Here is a 27,505-nt window from a genome sequence, read left to right on the forward strand (position 1 = left end):
AATTAGCCAGGAGTGGTGGCAGGTGCCTATAGTCCCAGCTACTCAGGAGGCTGAGGCAGGAGAATGGCCTGAACCCAAGAGGCGGAGCTTGCAGTGAGCCGAGATTGCGCCACTGCACTCCAGCCTGGGCAACAGAGCGAGACTCCATCTCAAGAAAAAAAAAAGAAAACCTATTGAAAAAGTTATCTAAAAAAATTATAGTCATATAGTAGACATAAAAATGGTATAAAGGCTTAAACAAACAGATGTACCAGATGTTTAAGTGCTAAATATCAGAAGTGATTTTTCAAAGCTTTCCACCCAAAACCTAGCACAGTTACTAGACACAATTAGAACTAAATAAAGCATTTATCTGAGATTGTATATGTTGATAAGTTGTTCACATTTTTTAATAGAAAAGATAAATTCAACACTGCAGAAAAATTTCTACCTGCTATAACATTCCCATTGATACGTAACAAGTTATTCTAAATACTCACAGATACATCAATGAAAAGTTAAAATCTATCTGGAAATTAAAATACTTACTTCTATATTTCTCGTATCTCAGACCCACTGCCTAGCTGGCAGCTACAGAGGACAGGCTCCTGGCCCCCAGAAATAGACTTGGGGAAGCGACAGTTACAGCTGTGAGGTCTTAGGTAACTCCTACTCTCTGCCTCTTAGGGTTAGAAGCACAGGTTGAGAATTTCTTATCGGAAATGCTTGGGACCAGAAGTGTTTCAGATGTGGGAGTGTCGGCAGTACCAGCTGAACATTCCTAATCCAAAAATCCAAAATCCCAAATGCTCCAGTGAGCATTTCCTTTGAACATCACGTTGGCACTCAGTTTCAGATTTGGGGGCATTTCAGATTTCAGATTTTCAGATTAGGGATATGCAGCCTGCATTAAATGTGATAATCTAGGTAAAGCGCTTAATCCAATGCATGGGACAGAATGAGGGCTCACATAATATATTAGCTACTACTTCTATCAGACTGTGCCCCACATATAATAAATTCTATAAATATTTGTTTAATAAATGAACACAATTAAAATGGTTAGCACAACAGAACTGGAGTCATCCTTTAAAAACAATTCTGACAAGTCTCTAAGAAGAAATTGAGTCCGTAAGAAGAATCTGAAGTGAGAGGAACCTGTCCGGAAGTAGCCAATCCAAAGCAACTCCACCAGAGTGTAAATTAGTACAATCTCTATGGAAAACAGTATGGAGATTCCTCAAAGAGCTAAATGTAGATCCACCATTTGATCCAGCAAGCCCACTACTGGGTATCTACCCAAAGGGAAAAAAGGCATTATATGAAAAAGACACTTGCAGATACATGTTTATAGCAGCACAATTCACAATTGCAAAGATGTGGAACCAACCTAAATGCCCACTGACTAAGGAGTGGATGAAGAAAATGTGGTTTATATACACCAAGGAATACTATTCAGCCATTAAAAGGAACAAAATAACATATTCTGCAGCAACTCGGATGAAGCTTGAGACCATTATTCTAAGTGAAGTAACACAAGAGTGGAAAACCAACAACCATATGTTCTTACTTATAAGCGGGAGCCAAGTTATGAGTAAGCAAAGGCACACAGAGTAAAATAATAGACTTTAGAGACTCAGAAGGGACAGGATGGGAGGAAGGCTAGGGACAAAAAACTACACACTAGGTACAATCCACACTGCTTGGGTAATGGGTGCACTAAAATCTCAGAATTCACCACTATATAATCCATCCATGCAACAAAAACCACTTGTACTCCAAAAGCTATTGAAATAAACATTTTAAAAAACACAAAACAACCCCACCAGACCATGGCATTCATAAATGGATTATGAATGTAAGAAACCTTAGAAACGCAGCTGAACTCAGAGTTACAGGGAATGCCTTCAAAAACATTGCTGTGATTTTAGCATCACCTGACATAAGGCAGAAACCAAGTGGTAGGTGAAATATACAGTCATCCTTCAGTCAATGTGTACTGAGACGTTCCTATGTGTCCGGCCCAGGGATATACTGGTATATAACAAAATAAACATTTTGCCTATATTTAAGCCTAAAGAATGAAGTATCTGGATGGACAGTATTCTTTTCAAGATAAAGTGAGGCTTCTCATCTACCACCTCCCCAATCCATGCCTTCCTCAATCCAAAAGTTATCATCAGATTTCTTTGTTCTTTCAGAAATACCCACTACTGCCTAAATACCGATCACTTGTCTAGAAGCAAAACAAATCAGCAATGTTTAAGAAAGTTACAGTTCATGAAGTGTATTCATTCAGGAGACAAATATTAAAGAAATAGCAATGCAAATACTTATAAGAAGGTAACTATGGCCAGTGCTATTAAAGAACATACTAGTACATAAAGGACTAACCTAATAAAGCCTCAAAGGATGGGGGCTTGGTAACAAAAGGCTTCCTAAGGTAGTAACATTTAAGATGAGACCAGAAGAAGGAGGTGGGAGGGGCCAGAGAGAGAAGCACATGAAAAGTAAACAGTAAGAGGGAAAAGGAGCCAGAACCAGGCTGAGGACACTGGGAACTCCAGCTGAAACCTGGTGCCTGCATACAGACTTTGACCAATTATGTCTTTTTGTCTTTAGAGCCCAATTTGAGATGCACAGACCATCACTTGCACTTCACACTATCTGTAAGTCAAAATCAGTATTACTCTAAAAGCAACTCATTAGTTGCTCTCCTGCCCATGATATCTGTCCTACACCTAGCAGTCTTCAATGCCACAAAAATCACCTTTCATTCACTCTCAGCCAGGGGTTTGTATATCAGAGAGCCAGACCATGTAGTTGGCAAGAAAAGGGAAGGAAGGCAATTTTTTAAATGATACAAAAAGTTGGCTATAAATCCATCACTAAAAAATAAAGAATAAAACGATCCTAAGAAACAAGAAAGTATTGAGACGGGGAGACACAAAGGGAAATTAGTCTTATAAATTCTTGCAGATGTTTAGAATAACGTTTTCTTTCAATACCCTGCAACAGGACTGTAGGTGAGGCTATTTACTTCCTAGCTCACATAGAAAATGCCACAATGTGCTACTTCTATAACCCATCTTTTATTATTTTTAAAAGACAAGGTTTCACTATGTCACCCACGCTGGAGTGTGGTGGCTATTCATAGGCACAGTCATGGCACGCTGCAGCCTCCAACTCCCAGGCTCAAGTGATGCTCCTACCTCAGCCTCCCAAGTAGCTGGGATTACAGGCATACTCCGCCATGCCCAACTCTATTCATCATTTCATCTTTACTGTGGGATAGCCAATTACTTTCTGAACTTTTCATTTACCTTAATTTTTCTACCCAGGTTCATTCCTATTCCCTTCCCACTGTGACAGTCTCAAAATAAGCTCCCTTAAATCAACAGGATTCCCTAACTCAGGCCAAGCTGCACTGACACAGCAAATAGGCCCTGAAGCATCAGGGTAATGGCTACAAATTTTTCAAGACCCTGCAATGAATCCCCATCTTACTCAGGGTAAAAGCCAAGGTCCTTACCACAGTCCTCCAAAAGGGGTCCATGAACCCCACTGGTGACCCGACCTGACCTCCTACTCACTCGCTTCACTGCACCCCATCTCACCACATCAGCTCCCTTGTTGCTGTTCCTTCAACATTGATTCCAGGTGCTCTCTGGCCAAGAACTGTTCCCTCTGCCTGGAAATGCTTTGTCAGATACCTGCCTGGAAAACTCTCTTGCCTCCTTCAACCCTTCCTCAACTCTTCCCTTCTCCATGAGGACAATCCTGATCCCCTTACTTAACGCAGAACCTGCACAACCCTTCATCTCCTTAACTCTCTTCTACCTTTTATCCTTTCCACCACACTTGCTGCCTTTTAACATGCTAATTATGTATTATATATGTTGTTTATTACCCATCACTCTCTGACAGACTGCAAGCTCCTCGGCGCAGGGATCTTTGCTGGTTTTGTTCATGGATACACCCAAGCTCTTAGAACTGTGCCTGGTCCATAATAGGTGTCCAATAAGTGTTTTCTGAATAAATGAGTGAATTTTAAGCTTTCTCCCCTTAATTTCTCTCACATCTTTGGATGTTGCTAGAAGTCTAGTAACAACAACAAAATAAATAAGTAGCCAAATACACAAATAGGTAAACTAAGAAAAAGCCAAACACGTCTACTTTAATGCATTTCACTGTTTTCTCCAAACAATGAAAGTAGGCATGATTTACAGATACGTCAAAATAAGTTTAAAAATTATGCCCTTCACCTTTATCTTTAGAAATCTGAATTGTCCAATTTTCACAAAGACTTGGGGAAAAATAATGCCAATCCAGAAATGCACACTGAATGGTCAACATTACATCTGATTATGGGCATCTTTATACAAGGTCTGCAGGCTCACTCTTCACACTGAACTTGGCAGATATACAAATGTCATTTATTTCTGTCCAGATAAAATATGATTTCTATTATAGATGACACAATCTTTATTTCGGTAAAAACCTGCTTAAGTTTCCTCTCCTATATGGGGAATTATCTTATAATTTTGCAAATAACTAGATCAGGCTTTCTCTTTAAAAAGATAAAGATATGGATAAAATATTGAACCTCTGCAGTCAAAGCAAGTGTGTTTTGAGAATAAAGATGGAAACAATAATTATATAAAAGATAGTAATTTAGTAAATTTTGAATGATGACAACACCACTACCTACAGATAAGTAATATATCAAAAACAAAGAATTTCATTTAGATTCTAAGCTATATATTAAAAACACCAAAATAGCATGCATTAAACAGTTTTGGAATAAATATTGCTAGCATCTTAAAACTAAAGAGAAAATTATCAGTACAAAGGATGGACTTTGTACCACAAACGAGATGAAGCGACAACTTCCTCTAAACTACCTAATGTTAAATTTTTCATGCTATCCACATTCATAACTTAAGTCCACAGGCAAAACAAACAAGCCTGTGCATAATCCAGGCCAAATGATGGTGGGGAAGAGAGGGAAGGAGAGCTGATCATCACCCAGAAAATGATGGAGAGAGCAAGCAGGTTAGTGAGAGCTACAAGAGGTATGAGATGACTAGATGTGATAAAATGAAGCTTATGAAAGTTTTGGGTGAGTATCAGGAGGGTTATCATGAAATATGACATTTTATTATGAGAATGCCCTAACTAATGCATAGAAACACCATTACTTGAATAATTTAAAAATAACAGATAGGTCTATTAAAGTCATAAATTAGATGTCCATAGTGTCTGTACAGCAAACTGCTATTTCAATGAAATGGAAAATGGCTACCATTCTGAAGCACCCTTAGAACTTATTCAACTGTTCTTTAAACATCAAAATAAAGTATCAAAATAAAGAATGTTGTTATCCTTATTGCAAAATTATTCTGACCATATCATCCTGGGTAAAAGATTGACTGAGCAGTGTCAAAACAGAAATTTAAAACACTATCTTCATGAAAACTACTTAAATTCATTTTTTTAAAACCACTATCATTCTGCTTTCAATGCCAGAAATAAAGTTTTAGACTAAAATATTTCAATGGTTGCCTAAAATGCTGCAATAAAAACTAGACAGAAAATTTTTAGTTTTTATTTTACTCCCTTTCTTACTAAATGTATGTTCAAAAAAAAAAAAAAAAAAAAAAAACTCTCAAATGATCCAGACAAAAGCTTTCAGCTCAACACATAATTGCAAGAAAATTACAATAATTGTACCAATTAAAACCATCTTGAATGAACAGTGTGTCATCTTAATGTTACTGTGGTTTACAGAGGGGTCTATTTAATTCGCTGAAATTGCTTTCCAGTGTTAGTATCAAATGTCATTTGTTAAAAGTTGAACAATTTAAAAAATAATTTAACAACACAATTTCACCAAACACCAAGAACCAACATTTTCTTTTTCACCTGAATAAAGCCAGCAGATGTGTCATCAAATTGCTATAAAAATAAATGAGGCTTTTATGGATTAAAAAAATAAATTTCACTACTAGCATTAAAATACTATTTTCTGATTGTTTTTACCAAATCAGATTTCTTTAATACAATAAATGAATATCAATTACATACTGCTGCTTTTTGTCGACTGTAAATAAAATTTTCTCTTTCAAATGACAAGCAATAGCATCAAAGAACTCAACTACAGTTAACTAGAAACATAATCATCCAGATTATTCTCACATACTTTAATATCTGGCTTTTCAATATATTGATCAAAGTGTCTTCCTATGGGTTTTCATTCCAAATCCTTATTATATGTAATGATTTTAAGTCAATTCCTACAAATTATCAAAGACTGCTTACTATACTTTTTCTCTTCCTTAGACTAGCTACAAAATATTCTTTGTAAGTAGTTGCAGGCATTTAAGACTTAAATATACTTATTTCACCAAAAAGAGAAGAAGAGCATCTCAAAATCACCCCAAATCCAGCGCAGTCACAGATGACAAGCCTGCCAAATGCCGAAGTTTAAAGTAATGAGTTGGTTTAATGGCAAAGCAAAGTTCACATCCCTCATTCTATCCCCGTCTAACACCTCCACACTTTCCAAAGCTTCAAGAATACCTAAGGCACCTAGCAGAGTACCTGACGTGAAGGAAGGAGGTCAGGAACACGAAGTGACCCAACCTCCTTAAGTAAGAACCCATGTGAGACAACTAGTTCTCCTGTGCCCAAGTTTACAAATTTCTTGAAATCTAGAAATACATTCCTGGAGTAATATACTTCTCCTAAACAATACCAATTCAGACAGGGCCTAAGAATCTGAAGCAGCTGCAAATTCCTTCCACTATTGTTTCTTAAGCCATCACTCCACAGTTCCTAAATGAAGGCTTCTTCTTTTTTATGACATATTTTAATTTCACACAAATGATAACAACAACAATCTCAAGGACAGATGACAGTGTCAAGGGATTACCTGTTTATATTAAATAGGGCTTTATGTATCAATATAACATGCAAAAAATAAACCTAATTATGTTGGTATGAATTATTATGAAGCACTTAAATCTTTTTAAAAGTTAAGTTTTAACCGCTTAGTAATTACTGTTACTAGCAGGCATTCATAATTATATAGCACCTGTACTAGAATACAAACGTTTATTCACAAAATAAAACCTTGTATGTACAATAAAATATTGTACTACAGAGCCAAGAGAAAAACGAAGCATGCATCTCACAATAAGATGATTTGTAAAACCTCAAAGACCAGATGCAATGCAGTACCACTTCTCAATAGGCAGACGGTAATTATATATCACTGCATCTACTGGAATACCTACTTGGTACAGCACACAGGTTTAAACCACTCAACTAATTTCACATAAATTAAACAGCAAAACCCAGAAGAGCTCAAGTCTGTGGACTAATACAACAACCTCTATAATTCTAAAACCAGTTATTTACTTAGAAAACATTAAATGTGTACATAAAAAATAGGAACTAGAAAAATAAGAAAACCACGTACTGACAATACTCTAAGGAAATAAAAGTTATCTGAAACCTTAGAAGTTTTAATATATAAACTACACACTAAGGCTGGGCACAGTGGTTCACGCCTGTAATCCCAGCACTTTGGGAGGCCAAGACAGGAGAACTGCTTGAGCTCAGGAGTTTAAGACCAGCCTGGGCAACACTGCAAGTCCCTGCCTCTACAAAAAATAAAAAGAAAGAGCCAGGCGTCTTGGTGCACACCTACAGTCCCAGCTACTTGGGAGGCTGAGATGGGAGGATAACTTGAGTCCAGGAGTTTGAGGCTACAGTGAGCTATGATTGTGCCATTGTGCTCCAACCTGAGTGACAGAGAGAGATCCTGTTTCTAAAAAATTTAAAAAATTTTAAATAAACTTTATATATCTGAAAAAGGAAAAGCACGTACAAATAAAGTCATAGATTTTTACATGATGGGATATATACCTGTGCTAATACAACTCCAAAATTATAATGGAATTAATAAGAATGATTAAATCCAGAAGTATACATTTTATACATATTATTTTGTATTGTCTGCTTTATATGCGTTTTTGTTTTTTTTTTAACTCAATCTAAAATACAGTAAAATATAAAGAGGTAAAAAAAGGTACCTTTCGTAGATGGTTTTTAATGTCATTTGATCTGGAATACCTTCAGTCTCTTCCAAATATAATATGAGCCATGAAGTCCGGTATGGCCACTGCTCGGTGAGGTTGATCCAGCTAGCAAGCCTGTCCCAGTTGAAACTAATCTGATTGGCTCTCAGTAATCGCCCTTTTAAAAAAATACAAAAACATTTTAAAATTAACAGATGTGTAATAGTATGTTAAGTAAAACAGGTGGTATATTCCCAAATATTTTAAATTTCTAAAATTTACCATTTAATTTATACTAAAATTCAAATCTAGTACTGCCATGGCTTCATTTTAGAAGAGCTGCACTAAGTAAAGCTTTTAGGGCTTAAACACAATTTCAATTCTAAAGCAATTTTTGGTTGTTTGATTTGCCACTGGTGAGATACACTTCTTCGACCACATACATGCAGACAAACATCTTTCAGAACTGTGTCACACAGTTCAACACCAACCACAATCATTGAGCAGAACATCCATTTACCCACAATGGACCCCAGTCCTCTAAAGTGCCATCTGCTGAGATCTGATGGACTATAAACAGATCCAAATATGCCAGTCCATTCTCGTTGTATTATGGATGAATGGGCAATCCCACACGCTTTCATTTTCACATACTAAGGGTCATCTATGTAAGTAACCTACCAACTGAGTTGTAATGTTTCCAATATTTATTATTTATGTATTTTAAAACAACCTTGTCTATCCTGGGATTTTCTGAGGACTCTAATTCGCTGTTCTACCACTAGGCATCTGTACAGGTAGACAGTCGCAATCCTCAAACTTTTAGAACGGAGGCCTTGTTTCATTGCATCATGTTTCACTGTGACTTGGTAGGAATTCTGAGCTGCTGATACTGTTGTTAAATTTTCAAACACTGTCAATTTTACTTCATCATTATCAATTTTGTTTGTATGTAGACTAACATACCTACTTGTTTTGTTCCAATATGAGTTATTCCTTTCCCTACTACCAATAGATATATAGATATACATATATAGATAGATACAGATATATAGATATGTAAGCCCCAATCCAATTCTTCCTATATCACCAGGCCCTCACTCCCTCAGCAAATCTGCTCATACACAGAATTTATATTTTCATGGCTGGATTCCTTTTCCCTGGCAGGTAAGATGTGAGCATTTGATGGCGATATGGCTATGATGGAGATACACACACAGTGCTGTGTGAAAAGAGAAAATGAGCACCAAATCCAGAAGCGGCAGTTAAGGGAAGGTTTCCTTAAGAATATAACCACTAAAAAGAAAAAGACACACACACAAAAAGAATATAACTAACCACTAGAACTAAGCTATGAAGGATGAACCCAAGTTAGTCTGGTGGGAAGGCACAGGCTGGCAGGGAAGGGAAGCAGAGTGAGGACATTCAAACAAAAGGAAGAGCAAATGCACCACGCATGCATGCAAAGTCATGAAGGAACTGGTAGACAGAGAGAACTGGAAAACTATTTTAAAAGTATGAGTGAATAGGCCAGGCACGGAGGCTCACACCTATAATCCCAGCACTTTCGGAGGCAGAGGTGGGAGGATCATTTGAGGTCAGGAGTTCAAGAACAGCCTGGCCAATATGGTGAAATTCTGCCTCTACTGAAAATACAAAAATTAGCCAAGCATGGTGGCAGGTGCCTGTAGTCCCAGCTACTCGAGAGGCTGAGGCAGAAGAATCACTTGAACCTGGGAGGTGGAGGTTACAGTGAGCCAAGATCACACCACCACACTCCAGCCTGGTGGACAGAGCGAGACTATCTCAAAAAAAAAAAAAAGAGTGAATAAAAATAAATATTCTATCCTAAGAATATATCTAGCCTATAATGAGTGACTAAAATTAAATATTCTATCCTAAGAATATATCTAGCCTAAAATTAGCTAAAAAATAAAGCAATATCAAAAGAAAATTCTGAACAACGAATATGTCTAAGATAATTTTTTAATCTTATCTTCCAAAACAATCCAACAAAACAAGTTTGAAATAAAGTATATTTGATAAAGCACAATTTTTAATTAGGAAACCACTCAACTAAATACTTACCAATATTTATCTGCTAAAACCTCGAATTCTTTCCTGGTATTAGTCTCTCTGTTGCATGACTTTCCTAATAGCAACAACTATTTGCATGGTGTTCAGCAGGTAACATACGCTTTTGCATACATGAGAATTGGGGATTCAAGAGGCTAAGTAACATGCCCAGGACTCAAACCCAAGTCTTTTGCCTTCAAATTCTATCCTTTCCAATAAAATATAGTTCCCTACACACTTCCAACTAATGTTACCCAAAGAAATGGAAAACATCACCAAAAAAGAAATCAAAATTTCATTAAAATACACAGATTTAAATCTATGTATTATTTTTCAACACAGCACTTTTAAGCAATGAAACTAATGGCATTAAGGGGCTTTTATAAAACGAAAATTTTACTTAGAAATTTTTCATGGGCAGAGCTACATTTGATGAGACATAAAAAAAAATCTCTCATTTAACAATTAGAAAGTCTACTGTATAGTCAAAGACTAATATTAGAAAAATTCTTACATTTGAAATGTGGCTTTAGGAAGACATTTTCTTTCTATTCTGAAATGTGTAAACATCATTATTTTTAAAAATGTGTATCTCAGTATCAACTATTAAATGATGTTAACTTGGTCCTCTTTAGCGTGTCTGAAAATGTCTAACTGTAACCCAAAATCCTTTCTATGGATTTGGGGCCCGTAAGGCTCAAAGTGAACTACCCAGGGGGGCTAGTTGTTTTTGTTTTTTTTTTGTTTTTTTTAAGATGGAGTCTCACTCTGTCACTCAGGCTGGAGTGCAGTGGCGCAATCTCGGCTTACTGCAAACTCTGCCTTCTGGGTTCAAGCAATTCTCCTTCCTCAGCCTCCTGAGTAGCTGGGATTACAGGTGTGTACCACCACGCCTGCTAATTTTTGTATTTTTAGTAGAGATGGGGTTTCATCATGTTGGCCAGGCTGGTCTTGAACTCCTGACCTCAAGTGATCCACCTGCCTCAGCCTCCCAAAGCGCTGGGATTAGAGGCATGAGCCAGCACAACCGGCCAGTGGCTAGTTCTTTGACATCACTTCCCACCATTCTCTTTTGATCCCCAAAGTGCAACCACACTGGCCTCCAGCTGTTCCTGGATTTCCACCCCAGAGCCTTCACACTTGCTCTTCCTCCTGTTAAGATGCTTTTCTCAAGACAGATATAAAACTCAGTTCCCCCTTCATTCAGGTCTCTTAGTCATTCAACAACAGCATCCCAGACATTGTTCTGGGTGCTGAGAAAACAGAAATAAGAAAGATAGATAGAAGGCCGGGCGCAGTGACTCACGCCTGTAATCCCAGCACTTTGGGAGGCCGAGGTGGGCGGATCAGGAGTTCGAGACCAGCCTGACCAACAAGGAGAAATCCTGTCTCTACTAAAAATATAAAAATTAGCCAGGCGTGCTGGCATGTGCCTGTAATCCCAGCTACCTGGGAGGCTGGCACAGGAGAATCGCTTGAACCCGGGAGGCGGAGGTTGCAGTGAGCTGAGATCACGCCACTGCGCTCCAGTCTGGGCAACAGGGCGAGACTTTGCCTCAAAAAAAAGAAAAAAGAAAGGTAGACAGATAGAAAACCTTTGCCAGGTGGATTTGAAATTCTACTGAGGGGAGACAGACAAAAACCAAAGAAGCAAACAAACAAAAAAGTAAATGATGTGGTGAATTAGAGGTGACTTTTTATGTTGAGTAAAGCAGGGAAGGGCAACACAAGGCATACCGAAGAAGATGTCATTTTATACAAGATGGTGAGGGAAGATCTTGTAGAAAAGCTGACATTTAAGCAAAGACTTAAAAGGAAGTGAGAAACCCCATGATGCATACATCCAAAGAACAATCTGTACAGGCAGAAGAAATAGCAATCGCAGGAGCCTATGGATGGGAGCATGTCTGACATTTTCAAGGAACAGCAAAGAAGTCAGCACGGGATGGAGGAGGAGAATGGTGGGAGATGAGGTCAGAAGGGGGAAGGAGATGCAGAAAGGCAGATCATAAAGGGCTTTGTAGGAAACTATAAGGACTTAGATATTTATTTTCAGTGAAATGAGGACACATTACGGAGTTCTGAGGAGAGACATAACATGACTGGCTTCTATTTTAAAAGAATCACTGTGGCTGCCGTATGGAGAATAGGCTGTAGAGAGAAAAAGACAGGAGTAGAGACCAGTCAGACTATTTCCATAATTAATAAAGGTAGAACACGATAATGTATGTAATGAGGGTGGTATGCTAGAAACGGTGAACAGTGCTTACTATTTTGGAAATGGACTGAAGACGGTGCTACAGAATTTACTAGTAGATTGGTGGTGGTATATGAAAGAAAGAGCAAGCTTTTCTTACTTAAGGAATTGGAAGAGTTGGATTAATAGACAGGAAAGACATGGATGGATGAAGTTTGAGTCAGAGAATCGAAAGTTCAATTGTAGACACGTTATGTGTCAGATCTATGTTGACACCATTAGATGTCAAACAAGCAACTGAAGAGCTAGCTATAGGGCTGAAGATACATATTTGAGAGTCGCTGGCATATAGATGGCATTTAAGCCTTTCAGAGTAAATGTGATCACCAAGGTAGCAGGTCTAAATAGAAAAGGAGAACTCCAAGAAACGCACCCAAGAGCATTGCAATGCTAAATGGTACAGGGAGATGAAGACTAACCACCAGTGCAGAAGGAGGAAATCCAGTCGGTGTGGCATTCTGGAAGCCAAAGGAAGAAAAGTTTTTCAAAGAGGAAAAGTGATCAACACACTGTCAAACGCCACTAAGGGGGTCAAATAAGATGAGCGCTGGCCTGACCACTGAATTTTATAACATAGAAACCACTGGTGACCTTGAAAATGCAATTTTACTGAACTGAGAGCAAGAGATTATTGGAATAGGTTAGAGAAAACAGAGGGAGATGAATATGAGACACAGGGACAGACAAGTCTTTTGAGGAGCTTTGCTGAGAAATGGGGTAGTAGCTAGAGGCAGAGGTGCAGTCAAGAGCAGCTTTTCTTGGGAAGGGAGAAACAATCTGTGTGTTGATGGGAGTAATTTTCGAGTGAGAGGGAGGGCTATCTCCTGTTTACAGTCTTGTTTTCACGACACACATCATTCTGTGACGTTATATCTTTTGGTCTTCTCTATTAGGGCAGAGACTTTATCTTGTTCATTGCTTATCTCCACAAAGGACAGAAATGTTACCTGGCATAAGGTAGACACTCACTACACATCTGTTAAATGAATATATATATGTTGATAACATACTAAAACATTCCCATTGTTGAACATAAATACAGTGAGGCTTGAGAACTCACTTAAAGGAATTTAAGTACCAAAAATATTGTAAGTATATTAGATACAACCTCACTTGGAATACAGTTCACAGCATGAACCTCAACAATATAAAACACAATTCTAGTATAACTATCATAATAGAGTTAACACTAGTAAATATTACAAAGTACCAATCAATACCTTGCAAAGAGACATACATTTTACAAACTAACTTACAAGTCTTGATGTGGTCGCCCTGAAGCTACGAACAAGCAGGAATTCACAAGGCAGGGAGCAGACTTCCATGCAGGGACTTCCGGCACAGGCAATAATCCTCAATTTTATTGTCAATATTTTTTATTCAAAAATATCATTTGAAAATTAAAACAATAATAGCATATAACATCTGAGTTTCAACACTGTAAATTATAAGCTAATTTTTTTTTTTTTTTTTTTTTTTTTTTGAGACAGAGTCTGGCTCTGTCTCCCGGGCTGGAGTGCAGTGGCCGGATCTCAGCTCACTGCAAGCTCCACCTCCCGGGTTTACACCATTCCCCTGCCTCAGCCTCCGGAGTAGCTGGGACTACAGGCGCCCGCCACCTCGCCCGGCTAGTTTTTTTGTATTTTAGTAGAGACGGGGTTTCACCGTGTTAGCCAGGATGGTCTCGATCTCCTGACCTCGTGATCTGCCCGTCTCGGCCTCCCAAAGTGCTGGGATTACAGGCTTGAGCCACCGCGCCCGGCCTATAAGCTGATTTATACTCAGTAATATGAATTAGAATTAAATTATCTTTACAGCAAAAGAAAAATTAAACTTCAGATTAAGTGAAAGATTTTTTAAATCATAAAGTTTTAAAATAATGGTATACAGCTGACAGTGATAATATCTCAGTTTTGACTTTTCATTGTCAAAACTAAAACTAAAACTGACTTCATTAAGTGCACTTAATACAAATAAGCCCACTATTCAGCAATGTAAACATATACACACAATACATACCTTTGTTTCTGAAATTAAATGGTTTTGTGAATGTTAAAGTTTATTATCTATCATAGACAATAAGAGACAAAAGTCACCTGTCACAGAAACAATATTAAGTAATCTTCTCATGGTCTGGGGACTGATGTCACTGAACCAGTCCTCGGTAACCAGCAGTTTTGTAAGATCAAAGGACATCTGGCGAGTGATGGTCCTCTGCATCTGCCTTCTTCGGTAAGTGTCCTGAAACAGCACATCATCAGTGAGAAGGAACCCATGCGTCCAGTCTAGGAAATTAAGGCTTTTTGAGATGTTAATAAATGTTTATAACAACAAAAATTCCAAAGTTTTAGTCAAAGAGGAATATCATACACTAATAAATTATTATCCGTGAGGTAGAATCTTCACAAAGCAATTGTAAAGTCATATTCACAGCAACTGCATCAAATGCTACGGTTTAGCTTCAGATGCATTTTAAGTTACAGTGGTACAGTTAGAGGAAGCTCAATGCCTTTACAATTCTAAGTAAGCAGAATTGTGTACAGAGAATGATATTCAAACTCCATGGGGTCTGGCTATTTATAGGAACCCTTAAATAATACAGCGAATAAGCCCTTGTCTGGTTTTAAGGATTCAGCATTTTGATTTTTAGGTTATTATTATTATTAGACAGGGTCTCTCTCTGCTACCCAGGCTGGAGTACAGTAGGGCAATCATAGCTCACTGCCACCTGGATGTTCTGGGCTTGCGCAATCCTCCCACGTCAGCCTTCTGAGTAGTTGGGACTACAGGCATGCACAACCACACTCAGCTAATTTTTTATTCCTATTTTATGTAGAGGGTGTGACTACGTTGCCCAGCTGGTATCGAACTCCTGGTCTCAAGTGATCCTCCCACTTCATCCTCCCAAAGTGCTAGGATTACAGGCATGAGCACTGCACCTGGCCTGATGTTTAGGTTATTTTAAAGCACGTGAAAACTATGTCAAAGGGACAGCCTCTCTAACTATCCTCACATCTCCATATGAACGAAAGGCACTCTACAGGGTGGATGGGCTAAAGGAATTCCATCTCATAAGAGGAGGAACAGGTACAACCACGGTGTGCTCTTGTCTAAGGTCCTGATGCACGGGAAGGATGGATGCAACCATGCGGCACCCAAGGATGCCAGGCAAGAAATTAAAAATGGTAAGTTATATACATCTCTGAATTTAGTGCTGTCAACTGTCATTCATCATATTAACTTTGCATCCATATCTGTAAAAGGTAGAGGCATAAAATCAACATGTCACTGAAGACTTTTTTTTTAAAAGTAAAACATCCAAACTTAATGGTAGCAAATCAGAAAAAAACACAAGGCCAACAGTAGCCCAACTTCAATGAGTGTGAGTGGCACTGTCACAACTGCCCTGCAAGTGATTATCTCCCTGTCATTTGCATACAGACATATACACAGAACATGCCCTCGTTCCATACAAACAAGATGGGGAGGTCAGGGACAACCAGTGTGTTGAAGGAGAAACCCCCAGTGGCTGGGAAGGACACAAGTCACTATGTGGTAGAGAAAAAAGAGTGAGCATCCCACAAGCATTTAGGGAAGGACGGCCAACAGGAAGACAAAGCCAGGAGTTTTCTCACACTACAAACCTTTCTCCCCTACTGCTATGGTGGCAACAGGCATAGCTCAACCTGACCAGGAATGAATACAGTGGTTCTCAACCCTGGATGAAATCATTTGGCAAGCTTTAAGATCTGAGGGATCAGGAGCAGCACCTGGGCTGAGAACAGGTTGGGACCCCTATACGAAGTACAGTTGTTAGGGTTCTAGGTGCGAACATTCCCTGAAACACATGAAGCTGAAAGGGAATTCAATGATAATGTTTATTTGAAGAGCTTAATGCAATATTTACAAAATATTACTTAAGTGGCAATACAAACATACAGATCGAAACCAATGGCATCTTACCCGCCTATTGAGAGCTGTCTTGCTACCAAGTTTTGTCATCTCCCCAAGGCTGTTCTGTGAAACTCTCCTGTCAGCATCTTCCTGTATCCCTTAAAGCAAGACAGCATCACTTACACCAAAATTCTGTTGTATATGATATTTAAAGAAATGTGAAATCACAACATTTTTCAAGGTAAAAAAGTGAGTCGCCATAAAGAAACGACAAAACTATTTCAAACTCAAAGTACTTTAGGAGCCTGAGCTTTACCTGTAGTATCTGAGCATGGAACATCCCCATTTGTTGCTGAAGTTACGAGAAATTTTCTTGCATTGCTCAGTCCACGACTATTAAGGAACACAGGCAAATGCACTATGTTGCGCATGTAGTCATGGCCATTTATATTCGAATCCCGAAGCACACTATTGAGGTTCTGGTTAATTGCCTTTATGATAATATGTGGATCACTTGCAAAAATGGCAATGAAAGGGCCTTTTGAAAACAGAACTCGGACCTGTGGTAGAAGACATGTACAGTTGTAACACACATTTTAATTGTCCAAAAGAATAAGGAAAAAACAGGATAATAAATAACAATGGCGACTTTTGAGGTGGCGCAAACGTACAGTGTCCAGCATCTGAAGGACTTTGTCCTGTTCACAGGCATCTAATCCATCGATGATGACGACCAGCCTTGTCTGATTCTGAGTGAAGCTGTCAATGGTTTTTGCCATCCTGGCCATCAATTCTACTTCACATTTAAGAACCTGTATTGCAAAGGAAGGTACAGAAAGCACTGAAGGAAGACCCAAGAAGCTTAAACATATTTCTTAGAAAGTGTGATAGAAAGTCATCTAATAGGAACAGAAGACATTCAAAGTCCGTGCTGCCAGCTGTGGTTCCACTTAAAATAAGAGCAAGTATTTCACAATTTACCAAGTGACTACACATAAATTACAGCGGTTGATCCTCAGAATGACACTGTGGGATAGACACTACCACATCTGTTCTAAAAAGAACAAACTGGGTTGAGTGACTAACTTGCCAAGGTCAGAGGCTCTGAATGTCAAAAGATTCAGATCTGGATGCAAATCCAAATGATCGAAGCACTACACTACTGCTGGCTCCGTGATGGCATCTGACCTTGACCACAGGAATGAGCTGCAGAATTCTATAAAGTTCCTTTCACTTTGAAAAACAAAATCCTGTATTATTTATTTTGGTGGTTCAATTTGCTATTTTTAAAAACAGATCTCTTTACTGGGCTCTAGAGGAACTTACATTGTTAGATAGTAGTTGCTAACTCTTTCAAATAACTTATAAAAGTCTATTTTATAAAAACATGCTATTGTTATAATGTTTCTCACTCCAAATATGTACTTCCACTGGAAAAATCTGGAATAGAACTCAAAACAAATAAAAGGACTGCTGGTTTCTGGTTCTACATATATGTAAACACTTTAGAAGTGGCCACTCCTTGATTATGTATGCTTATATATGTGTGTGGGTGTGTGTGTGTATAATGTGCATATTTAATATGTATGCTTGTATATGTAAATGAAATTAAGGACAACAATGATACTGGAGATGGGAGAGAGAAATTAGGATTATTTTGCTTTTATAAGATAAACTACCTGAGAAGTGATACAGTATTACTTGAAAGTGGGCTTGGATTCATTGTAAATGCATATTGCAAACTGTAGGGCAACCACTCAAAAAAAAGTTTAAAAAAAAGTACAATTGATATGCTAAGAAAGGTGAGAAAATGGAATCATATAAAATGCTCAATAAAAGCATAAAAGACAAAAAGAAGAGTAGAAGACAAAAATAGGAACAAATAGAGCAACAAATAGAAAACAGTAGCAAATGCAATGGATATTAATTCATCTAAATCAATTATACCTTTGAACGTCAGTGTTCTAAAGATACCAGTTAGAAGAAAGAGATGTCAGAGATGATCAAAAAACAAGAGCTAATTTTGTTACCTATAAGAAACCCACCTTACATAAAAAGACACATGTAGATTAAAAGTAAATGAATGGAGAAAGATATACCAACACCAATCAAAAGAGAGTGGGAGTAACTATATTAATTTCAGACAGACAGAGTAGACTTCAAAGCAAGGAAAGTAACTGGGATTAAAGAGGGGCATTACATAACAACAAAGGAGCTGATTCTCTAAGGAGACATAACAATCCTAAACATTTACATATCTAAGAACAGAGAATCAAAATATATAAAACAAAAGCTGACAGAACTGCAAGAAGAAATAGATAAATACACTATCATAGCTGGAGACCTCAACACCATTCTACAAGGACAGATGCAGCAGTCATAAAACCAGTAAGGACGCAGTTCAGCTCAACACCACCATCAATCAATTTGGTATAACAGACATCTACAGCTACTTCATCCAAAAAAAAAAAAATTCACATAAAGCATTCACCAAGATGGACCACATTCTGAGCCATAAAACACACCATAACAAATTTTTTTTTTTTTTTTTTTTGAGACGGAGTCTCGCTCTGTCACCTGAGCTGGAGTGCAGTGGCACAATCTCAACTCACTGCAAGCTCCGCTTCCCGGGTTCACGCCATTCTCCTGTCTCGGCCTCCTGAGTAGCTGGGGCTACAGGCACCCACCACCACGCCTGGCTAATATTTTGTATTTTAAGTAGAGACAGGGTTTCACCATGTTAACCAGGATGGTCTCGATCTCCTGACCTCATGATTAACCCGCCTCGGCCTCCCAAAGTGCCGGGATTACAGGCGTGAGCCACCGCGCCCAGCAACAAATTTAAAATAGAAAGCATGCATACAATGTCTTCCCTTGGTGGAATTAAACTAGAAATCAAAAACAGAAAGATAATTGGAAAATCCCAAAACATGTACAGATTTTAAAACACACTTCCAAATAACACATGGGTCAAAGAAAAAAAATCTCAAGAGAAATTTTAAAATATTTTGAACTAAATAAAAACGGCAACACAACTTATCAAAATTTGTGGGATGCAGCAAAAGAACTGCTAAGAAGAAAATGTATAGCACTGAATGCATGTATTAGTAAAGAATAAAAATATAAAATCAATAATCTGGCTGGGTGCAGTGGCTCATGCCTGTAATCCCAGCACTTTGGGAGGTCAAGCAGGGTGGAGCACTTGAGCTCAGGAGTTCGAGACCAGTGTGGGCAACACGATGAAACCCTAACTCTATAAAAATTAGCCAGGCGTGCTGGCATGTTGCCTGTGGTCCCAACTACTCGGCAGGCTGAGGTGGGAGGATTCCTTGAGCCCAGGGGGCAGAGGTTGCAGTGAGCTGGGATCGCACCACTGCACTACAGCCTGGGCAACACAGTAAGATTCCATCTCAAAAAATAAATAAATAAAACTAAAATAAAAATTAATAATCTAAGCTTCCACCTCAGGAAAGCAGAAAAAGAAGAGCAAATTAAATGCAAAGTCATCAGAAGAAAAGAAATAATAAAAACTAAAACAGAAATAAAACAATGAAACCAAAAGCTAGTTAGGTCAAAAGGTAAACACAACCAGTAAGCCTTGGACTAACGAAGATGAAAGAAGAGGGAACACAAATTCAGAATAACAGCACATGAAAGAGAGGTTATCGCTTTAGACCTCATGGAAAAAACAGGATAATAAAGGGATACTACGAACAACTCTATGCCCACAAATTTGATAACTTAGATAAACGGACCAGTTCTTTGAAAGACATAATTTGCCAAAATTCATAAGAACAGGCCTGTATCTACTGAAGAAACTGCATCAATAATAATTTTTCAAAACAGAAAGCACCAGGCCCAGAAGGGTTCATGAGTGAAGTCTACCAAGTACTTACAGAAGAAATTATACTAACTCTACATAGCATCTTTCAGAAGACAGAAGCAAAGGGAATGCTTCCTAACTCATTCTATGAAGTCAGCATCACCCTAATACCAAAACCAAAGTCATGACAAGAAAAGCAAACTACAGACCAATAAATATCTCATGGGCATAGATGCAAAAATCCTCAACAAAATATTAGCAAATCATATGCAAAATATATAAAAAGAATTATACACCACAATCAAGTGAGATTTATGCCAGGTAGGTAGGGCTGGTTCCACAGTCAAAAATCAATTAATGTAATCCATCACATCAACAGACTAAGCTGGGCACAATGGCTCACAACTGTAATCCCAGCACTCTGGGAGGCCAAGGAGGGTGGGTCGTCTGAGGTCAGGAGTTCGAGACCAGCCTGATCAACATGGTGAAACCCCATCTCTACTAAAAATACAAAATTAGCTGGGCATGGTGATGCATTCCTGTAATCTTACCAACTTGGGAGGCTGAGGCAGGAGAATCACTTGAACCCGGGAGGCGGTGGTTGTAGTGAACTGAGATGGTACCACTGTACTCCTGCACTCCAGCCTGGGCAACAAGAATGAAACTCAGTCTTTAAAAAAAAAAAAAAAAAAAAAAAAACGACTGAAGAAGAAAGATCACATGATCATATAAATAGATACAGAAAAGGCCAACACCCATTCATGGTAGAAACTCTCAGTAAACTAGAAACAGAGAGGAACTTCTTCAACTTGATAAAGAACATCCATAGTTAACATCATACTTAATGGTGAGAACATGAGAACATATACTAAGATCAGGAACGAGGCAAGGATGTCCCTTTTCTTACCACTCCTTTTCAACATAGTACTGGAAGTCCTAACTAATGCAATAAAACAAACAACAACAACAACAAAGGAAATAAAAGGTATGAAGACTGGGAAGAAAGAAACCTGTCTTAGTTCACAGGTGACTTGACTCTATGTAGAAAAACTGAAAGAATCAACAACAAAAAAACCTCCTGGGACTAACAAACAATTATAGCAAGGTTTCAGACAAATGTACAAAATTTGATCACTTTCCTACATATCAGCAATGAACAAGTCAAACATGAAATTAAGAACACAACTACTATCTATATTAACATTGCAAAAAATGAAATAGGTATAAATCTAACAAAATATGTATAAGATCTATATTAGAAAACTACAAAACTCTTGAAGGAAATCAAGGAAGAACTAAATAAATGAGGAGATATTCCATGTTCATGGATAGGAAGACTCAATACTTGACCTATAGATTTAATGCAATCTCAATGAAAATCCCAGCAAGTTATTTAAGGTGAATCAAAAGTTCCTATGAGGAGAAAAAGACCCAGAATAGCCGACACAATATTGAAGGAGACTGACACTACCCAACTTCAAGAAAATAAAGCTAGAGTAATCAAACAGTGTGGTATGGGTAAACAAATAGACAAAGAGAAAAGAGCGCCCAGAAACAGACCTACACAAATGTAGTCAATTGGTCTTTGACAAGTGGCAAAGGCAATACAATGGAAGAAATAGTCTTTTTAACAAATGGTTCTGGAACAACTGGAAACAAAAAAAGAAAAGAAAAGGTAAAGAAAGAGAAGAGAGGAGAGAGAGGAGAAGAGAAGAGAACAGAACAGAGGAGAACAGAAGAAGAAGCAAGGAAGCCAGCAAGAAAGAAGAGAATCTAGACACACTCACACTTCACAAAAATTAACTCAAAATAGCTCAAAGACCTAAATGTAAAAATATAAAACACCTACAAAATAACAGAGGATAAAATCTAGATGACTATAAGTTTGGTGTTAACTTTTTAGATAGTACACCACAGCAAGATCCATGAAAGAGAGAATAAGCTAGACGTCATTTAAAACGTCTGTTCTGCAAAAGACACTGTCAAGTGAATGAAAAGCAACCCAAAGAATGGGAAAAAATATTTGCAAAAAGCATATCTGATAAAGGACTATTATCCAAAATATACAAAGAACTCTTAAAACTCAACAATAAGAAAATGAACAACCCGATTGAAAAATAAGCCGAAGACCTTAACAGCGAATTCACCAAAGAAGACATACAGATAGCAAATAAGCACATGAAAATATGCTCCACAACACGTGTAATCAGGGAGATGCAAATTCAAACAATAAGATACCACTGCACACCTATCAGAATGGCCAAAATCCAGAACACCAATAACACCAAATGCTGGTGAGGATGTGATGTGGAGCAACGGGAGCCTCATTCATTTCTGGTGGGAATGCAAAATAGTACAGCCACCTTGGAAGACAGTTTGGTTGTTTCTAACAAAACGAAACACCATACAAGCTAGCAATCACACTCCTTGGTATTTACCCAAAGGAGTTTTCAACTCCTTTATGTTCACACAAAAGCCTGTACACAAAAGTTTATAGCAGCCTTATTCATACTTGCCAAAACCTGGAAGCAATAAAGATGTCCTTCAGTAGGTAAATGTATAAACGAACTGTGATATATCCAGATAATGGAATATGAGCCATGCTAAAAAGAAATGAGCTAGCAAGCCATGAAAAGACACGAAGGGAAACTAAATGCATATGACTATGTGAACAAAGCCAATCGGAAAAGACTACACATGTATGATTCAACTAGATGACATTCTGGAAAGGGCAAAACTATGGTGATAGGAAAAAGAAATGGTAGCCAGGGATGAGGGAGGAGGGTGGAGGGAAGGGTGAACAGGTGTGAACAGGTGAAGCACAGAAGATTTTGAGGGCAACAAATCTACTCTGTGTAAGACTATAATGGTGGATACATGTTACACATTTGTCCAAGTCCATAGAATGTACCACACCAAGAGTGAACCCTAATGTAAACTAGGGATGCTGGGTGATTATGATGTGTCAACCTAAGTTCGTCAGTTGCAACAAATGTACTGCTCTGGTAGTAATGGTGCTAACTGGGGAGGCTGTGTATGTGTAGGGGAAGTGGGTATATGGGATATCTTTGCACCTCCCTCTAAATTTTGCTGTGAACTTAAAACTACCTTAAATTATAGTCTTGAATGAATGAATGAATGAATGAACAAATTAACTAACCTAAAATAAATGCAACACTTTAACACTTAGAGAGTATACTTCCTAAAGCCCAAATGAGCATGGCAGTGGCAGCATATTCACATTACAATTTTTTCTAATAACCAGTGGGTGCTTACTTTCATGAATCCTTCACTTTTCAATTTATGCAGTTTGGAGGCTGCATTATGGAGGCGTTTTCTTTGGGAATTCAGGAGGGAGTCCAGCACTTGCCACCATGTACGACAGTTCAACACAAAGGCCAATCCCACTATAGATGCGATTGATATGAGGACAGCATTTACAGTCAGATGCTTTGGGTCAACTCTAAATATAGCCAGAAGAGTAATTCCAGATATAATGCAGCCAATGATAAAAAGGAAGATGACAAAAGATGGGAGACAACAGGTTTTTTTCCATTTCTTTTTACCTGTAATGCAACAAATGGTTTTAATAATTACTAACATATCAAGTATCTAGAAAATCCTAACATTATAGTCACAGTACCTGACGAGTCCAATGTTCAAGGTGTATTTCATGAAAATAAAACTGAACATCCATCCCACCCCAACCCCTTACACACAAAGAAGGAAGGAAGGAAATCCTACCCTGAGTATCTTCAGTCTTGAATACTCGAAAAAGCCTGGTTGCCAAAAAGCCAAACTCTCTCTCACAAGCATCCGAGAGGGTTGCAATCATTTCAGCCAGAGAAGTTTCTCCACCTACACTGGACAGTCTATTGTAATCTGTAAACAAAAACCTTGAAGAAGAGAACAAATCAAACATTACTTTGGCATCTAAAGTAACAAATAACTTAAATGTATGTATGTCATCTTTGCATCATTTACCCTTTATTTTATTTCTCTTTCAAAATGTTGTTTTTTAAATTCCAGGGAGGGAAAAGAATTTGTAATCAGGTAGCTTCCACTTCTAAAATCTTACATACTTTTCTTAGGAAAAAAACAGTAATAAAAGTGAAATATGCAGGGTCATATGAAGTAATTCTGACTAAGGACAGTCGGGGGGAAGTTATGCCAGAACTTAGATGTGGAGTACCGGACACCCCAGCAGATCTGATGACACAATGGTTAAAAGGTGACACCCGTGTCACAATGTGGCCACCAAGAGTTGCACAAAGAAAGTTTTCTAACACCAACGAAAGAGACTCTAACCCTGAAAAAATAGTAATTACATTCATTAAAGAATTTCAAGCCCAGTAATACCATTTAAAAACTCAAGTTTTAGAATGGCTTATTTTATTTATAGCCTCAACGTCTACCAGGGATTGAGAAATAGTTGTAAAGTATTCTCTTCACAATTGTTCTTAAAAATTAAGTGAATTATTTGTGTTCTGAGTCTCTGAATCATTATTATTTCTGTATTAGTTCCTTTCTCCCTTCCATCTGTAAATTAAACTCTCATCTCAGTCCAGTAGATAAGCACTGCTCTCAGAATACAATCTGTATTATACTGTGTGGTCTTGATGATGCTATTTTAATTTTTCTAACTGAAAAAACAAAAATTACCACCTCATTAATTAGACTGGTTTCCTTATTTTCTGTAAAACATTCTCCCAATTATTTTATTCTGTTTTCCTTTTAACTTTTTCACTTTTAAATCCTTTTCTTAATACTGAATTCTATATGCTAGTTACTTAAAAGTTTTCACCTTTATTTTTCTCTTATATTCAGTTTTAATATTTTATCTGATTTGGCCTATTTATTTTCATCTTAAATCACACTTATTTTTTCTTATAATTTAAAATTGTTTCATCTTTTAATGCTTTTTATTTATTTATTTAGAGACAGGGTCTCACTTTGTCGCCCAGGCTGGAGTGCAGTGGCATGATCTTGGCTCACTGTACCCTCAACCTCCCAAGCTTAAGCAGTTCTCCCACTTCAGCCTCCCAAGTAGCTAGAACTACAGGCACGTGCCACCACACCCAGCTAATTTTTCTATTTTTTGTAGAGATGGGGTTTCGCCATTACCCAGGCTTGCTGCGAACTCCTGAGTGCAACCAATTGCCTGCTTCGGCCTCCCACAGTGCTGGGATTACAGGTGTGAGCCACCACATCTGGCCTTAATACAATTTAAATTCTTACATTGCTTACTTCCACTGAATTTCTTTTGCTTTTAATTTTCTAGCCTTTTTTTCTTTTTTCTTTTTTTCCATTTTACTTTCCTCTGGAGTCCTCTACCTTTCCTTTATTCCTGGACTTAAACATTTTTCATCTTTTCTGTTTTCTCATAAATTTCCCACTTAGTATGAATAATAATTTTAGATAGACGTGAATATATTTCCTGAGCTGAGAAAAGCACAGCTCAGAGAAGGGAGCTGGGTTTCCCCAGGTTAACTGCTCACATAAGGAGGGGCCAGGTCTCCAACCAGGAGCTCTCTGGGAACCAAGGCCATTGGCTGGACCCTTCCTCCATCCAGTGCTCTCTTCAAAGTGTGTTCCAAAGGACGGTAACAAGTGACATCACAGGGAGAAAAGGTTTATGCTCAAATAAAATTTGGTAAATAAAGGTTAAACAGGTTTCTTTATGGAAAGGTGCCTCTGATCCTTTAACGTATAAGAGGGATACATAATCTGAAGTGTTTCCCACAGTATTTGACCAGGGCATGTTTTTATTTTTGTATGTAAAAGTTTCCAGGTACCAATGTTTTTTGGAACATACATTGAGAAATTATACTCTATAAACTTTTTTTTTTTTTGAGATAGAGTTTCGTTCTTGTCACCCAGGCTGGAGTACAATGGCACGATCCTGGCTCACTGCAACCTCTGCCTCCTGGGTTCAAGCGATTCTCCTGCTTCATCCTTCCAAGTAGCTGGGACTACGGGAATGCACCATGACGCCCCCTCTAGTTTTGTATTTTTAGTAGAGATGGGGTTTCACCATGTTGGGCAGGCTGGTCTCGAACTCCTGACCTCAGGTAATCTGCCCACCTCTGCCTCCCAAAGTGCTGGTATTGCAAGGCTGAGTCACCATGCCCGGCCCCTATAAATTTTTTGAAGTGAAAAATATTTTTTCCTGAATCTCACTGAAGATTTCTTCTGTCAAATGGAACAACTCACCTCACAGGTAAAGCTTTAGTAGTCTGCTCTGGCAACTCAGGTGGATTCACAAACATCAATTTAAGGAGCAGTTCCAAATATCCAATATGTCTTGCCAATCTAGTGCTGAGGACCCAGGCCCAATTCCAACTCTCTCCTTCTCTTCGTCCACCAAAGTAAATGACAACTGAAATTCACAGTTTAAGTTATCCAAAGCAGTCATCAGTCAAGCAGATCTTTTCTCCAAAGATCAAATATCAAGCGATGACAGCTAAGCTTACATAGCTTTCTATGGTCCCATACTATTTCCTAACTACTCCTCAAAGAATTCCATTAACTTCCCCTAAGATACAGAAGATATGAAAAATGAAAAGTAAACTGGCTAAAATATGCCTTAAACAGAAACATAACTGCAGTTCAGATTCAAATGCAAATGACTCTGGATTTATCACTATTTGCAACTGGTAAAGTTGGTTATCAGTTCCTCTTACAGTAAATCTATTTCCTTTCTTGCAACTGAATACACCCCCAAGAATAGGGATTATATTATATTTTTTTACTTTGCTTTTAGATAAAATTAAAAGTACAGACATGGTCAAAATGCTCAAGAGCACACCACTGATGGCTCAGAAGCCTTCTTTTCAGAAAAAGGATTTAAATATAAATCATTAATTAAAGTAAGTATAATAATCTAGGGTCTTGCTTCAAGATTAACAAGTAGTACATCAGTTTATAAGCTACTTCTGCCAAGTTGTGAGCAATGTTCCTTTAGGAAGATTTATGAAGTAGCAGAAAGGTCAGTTTTCTCACCCTATTAGTGAAAATCACATACAGGTTTGCAAAGACAGATAAAGATAACGTTTTTTTCATTATCTATGAATCTTAACATTTTCTCCATTTTTGAAAAGATAAAAAGCAAAGACTTACTAAAGAATATATATAAGAGAGCCAAGAAGCTCAATGACACTGCTATTCCAAGATTCGGATGGACCGTGAAGGCAAACAATAAACCAAGCCCTCCACAAAGTAGCAGGGTAAGAAACACTACAAGCCACGAGAACTGAAAGAGAGGCTCAATCTGTTGTCCGGCGAAGGTTTTCATTTCATCTGAAAGATAATTTAGTATGAAATCTTATTCCTGTTTTAAGAAATACAACTTTTAATACGATTTGCAGTTTTCTTTTTTTTTTTTTTTTTTTT

General features: G+C 37.9%; 1 protein-coding gene across 8 annotated transcripts in view; it reads right to left on the bottom strand.

Moving 5' to 3' along the window:
• The window catches only part of KIDINS220 (kinase D interacting substrate 220), a 118,618-nt gene that overhangs the window by 37,314 nt on the left and 53,799 nt on the right, over positions 1-27,505 (bottom strand). For all 8 annotated transcript variants that reach the window (XM_017853448.1, XM_017853459.1, XM_017853415.1 and 5 more), the window contains 9 exons: positions 27,233-27,316; positions 26,327-26,492; positions 23,858-24,009; positions 23,390-23,679; positions 16,962-17,102; positions 16,607-16,850; positions 16,360-16,448; positions 14,493-14,637; positions 8,079-8,241 (listed from right to left, as the gene is read on the bottom strand). In XM_017853448.1, coding sequence (XP_017708937.1) covers positions 8,079-8,241; positions 14,493-14,637; positions 16,360-16,448; positions 16,607-16,850; positions 16,962-17,102; positions 23,390-23,679; positions 23,858-24,009; positions 26,327-26,492; positions 27,233-27,316 — 1,474 coding nt within the window. The remainder of the gene's footprint in view (positions 1-8,078; positions 8,242-14,492; positions 14,638-16,359; positions 16,449-16,606; positions 16,851-16,961; positions 17,103-23,389; positions 23,680-23,857; positions 24,010-26,326; positions 26,493-27,232; positions 27,317-27,505) is intronic.

The sequence above is a fragment of the Rhinopithecus bieti genome, unplaced genomic scaffold (genome assembly GCF_001698545.2).
Source record: "Rhinopithecus bieti isolate Rb0 unplaced genomic scaffold, ASM169854v2 scaffold_1530, whole genome shotgun sequence".
Taxonomy (NCBI): Eukaryota; Metazoa; Chordata; class Mammalia; order Primates; family Cercopithecidae; genus Rhinopithecus; species Rhinopithecus bieti.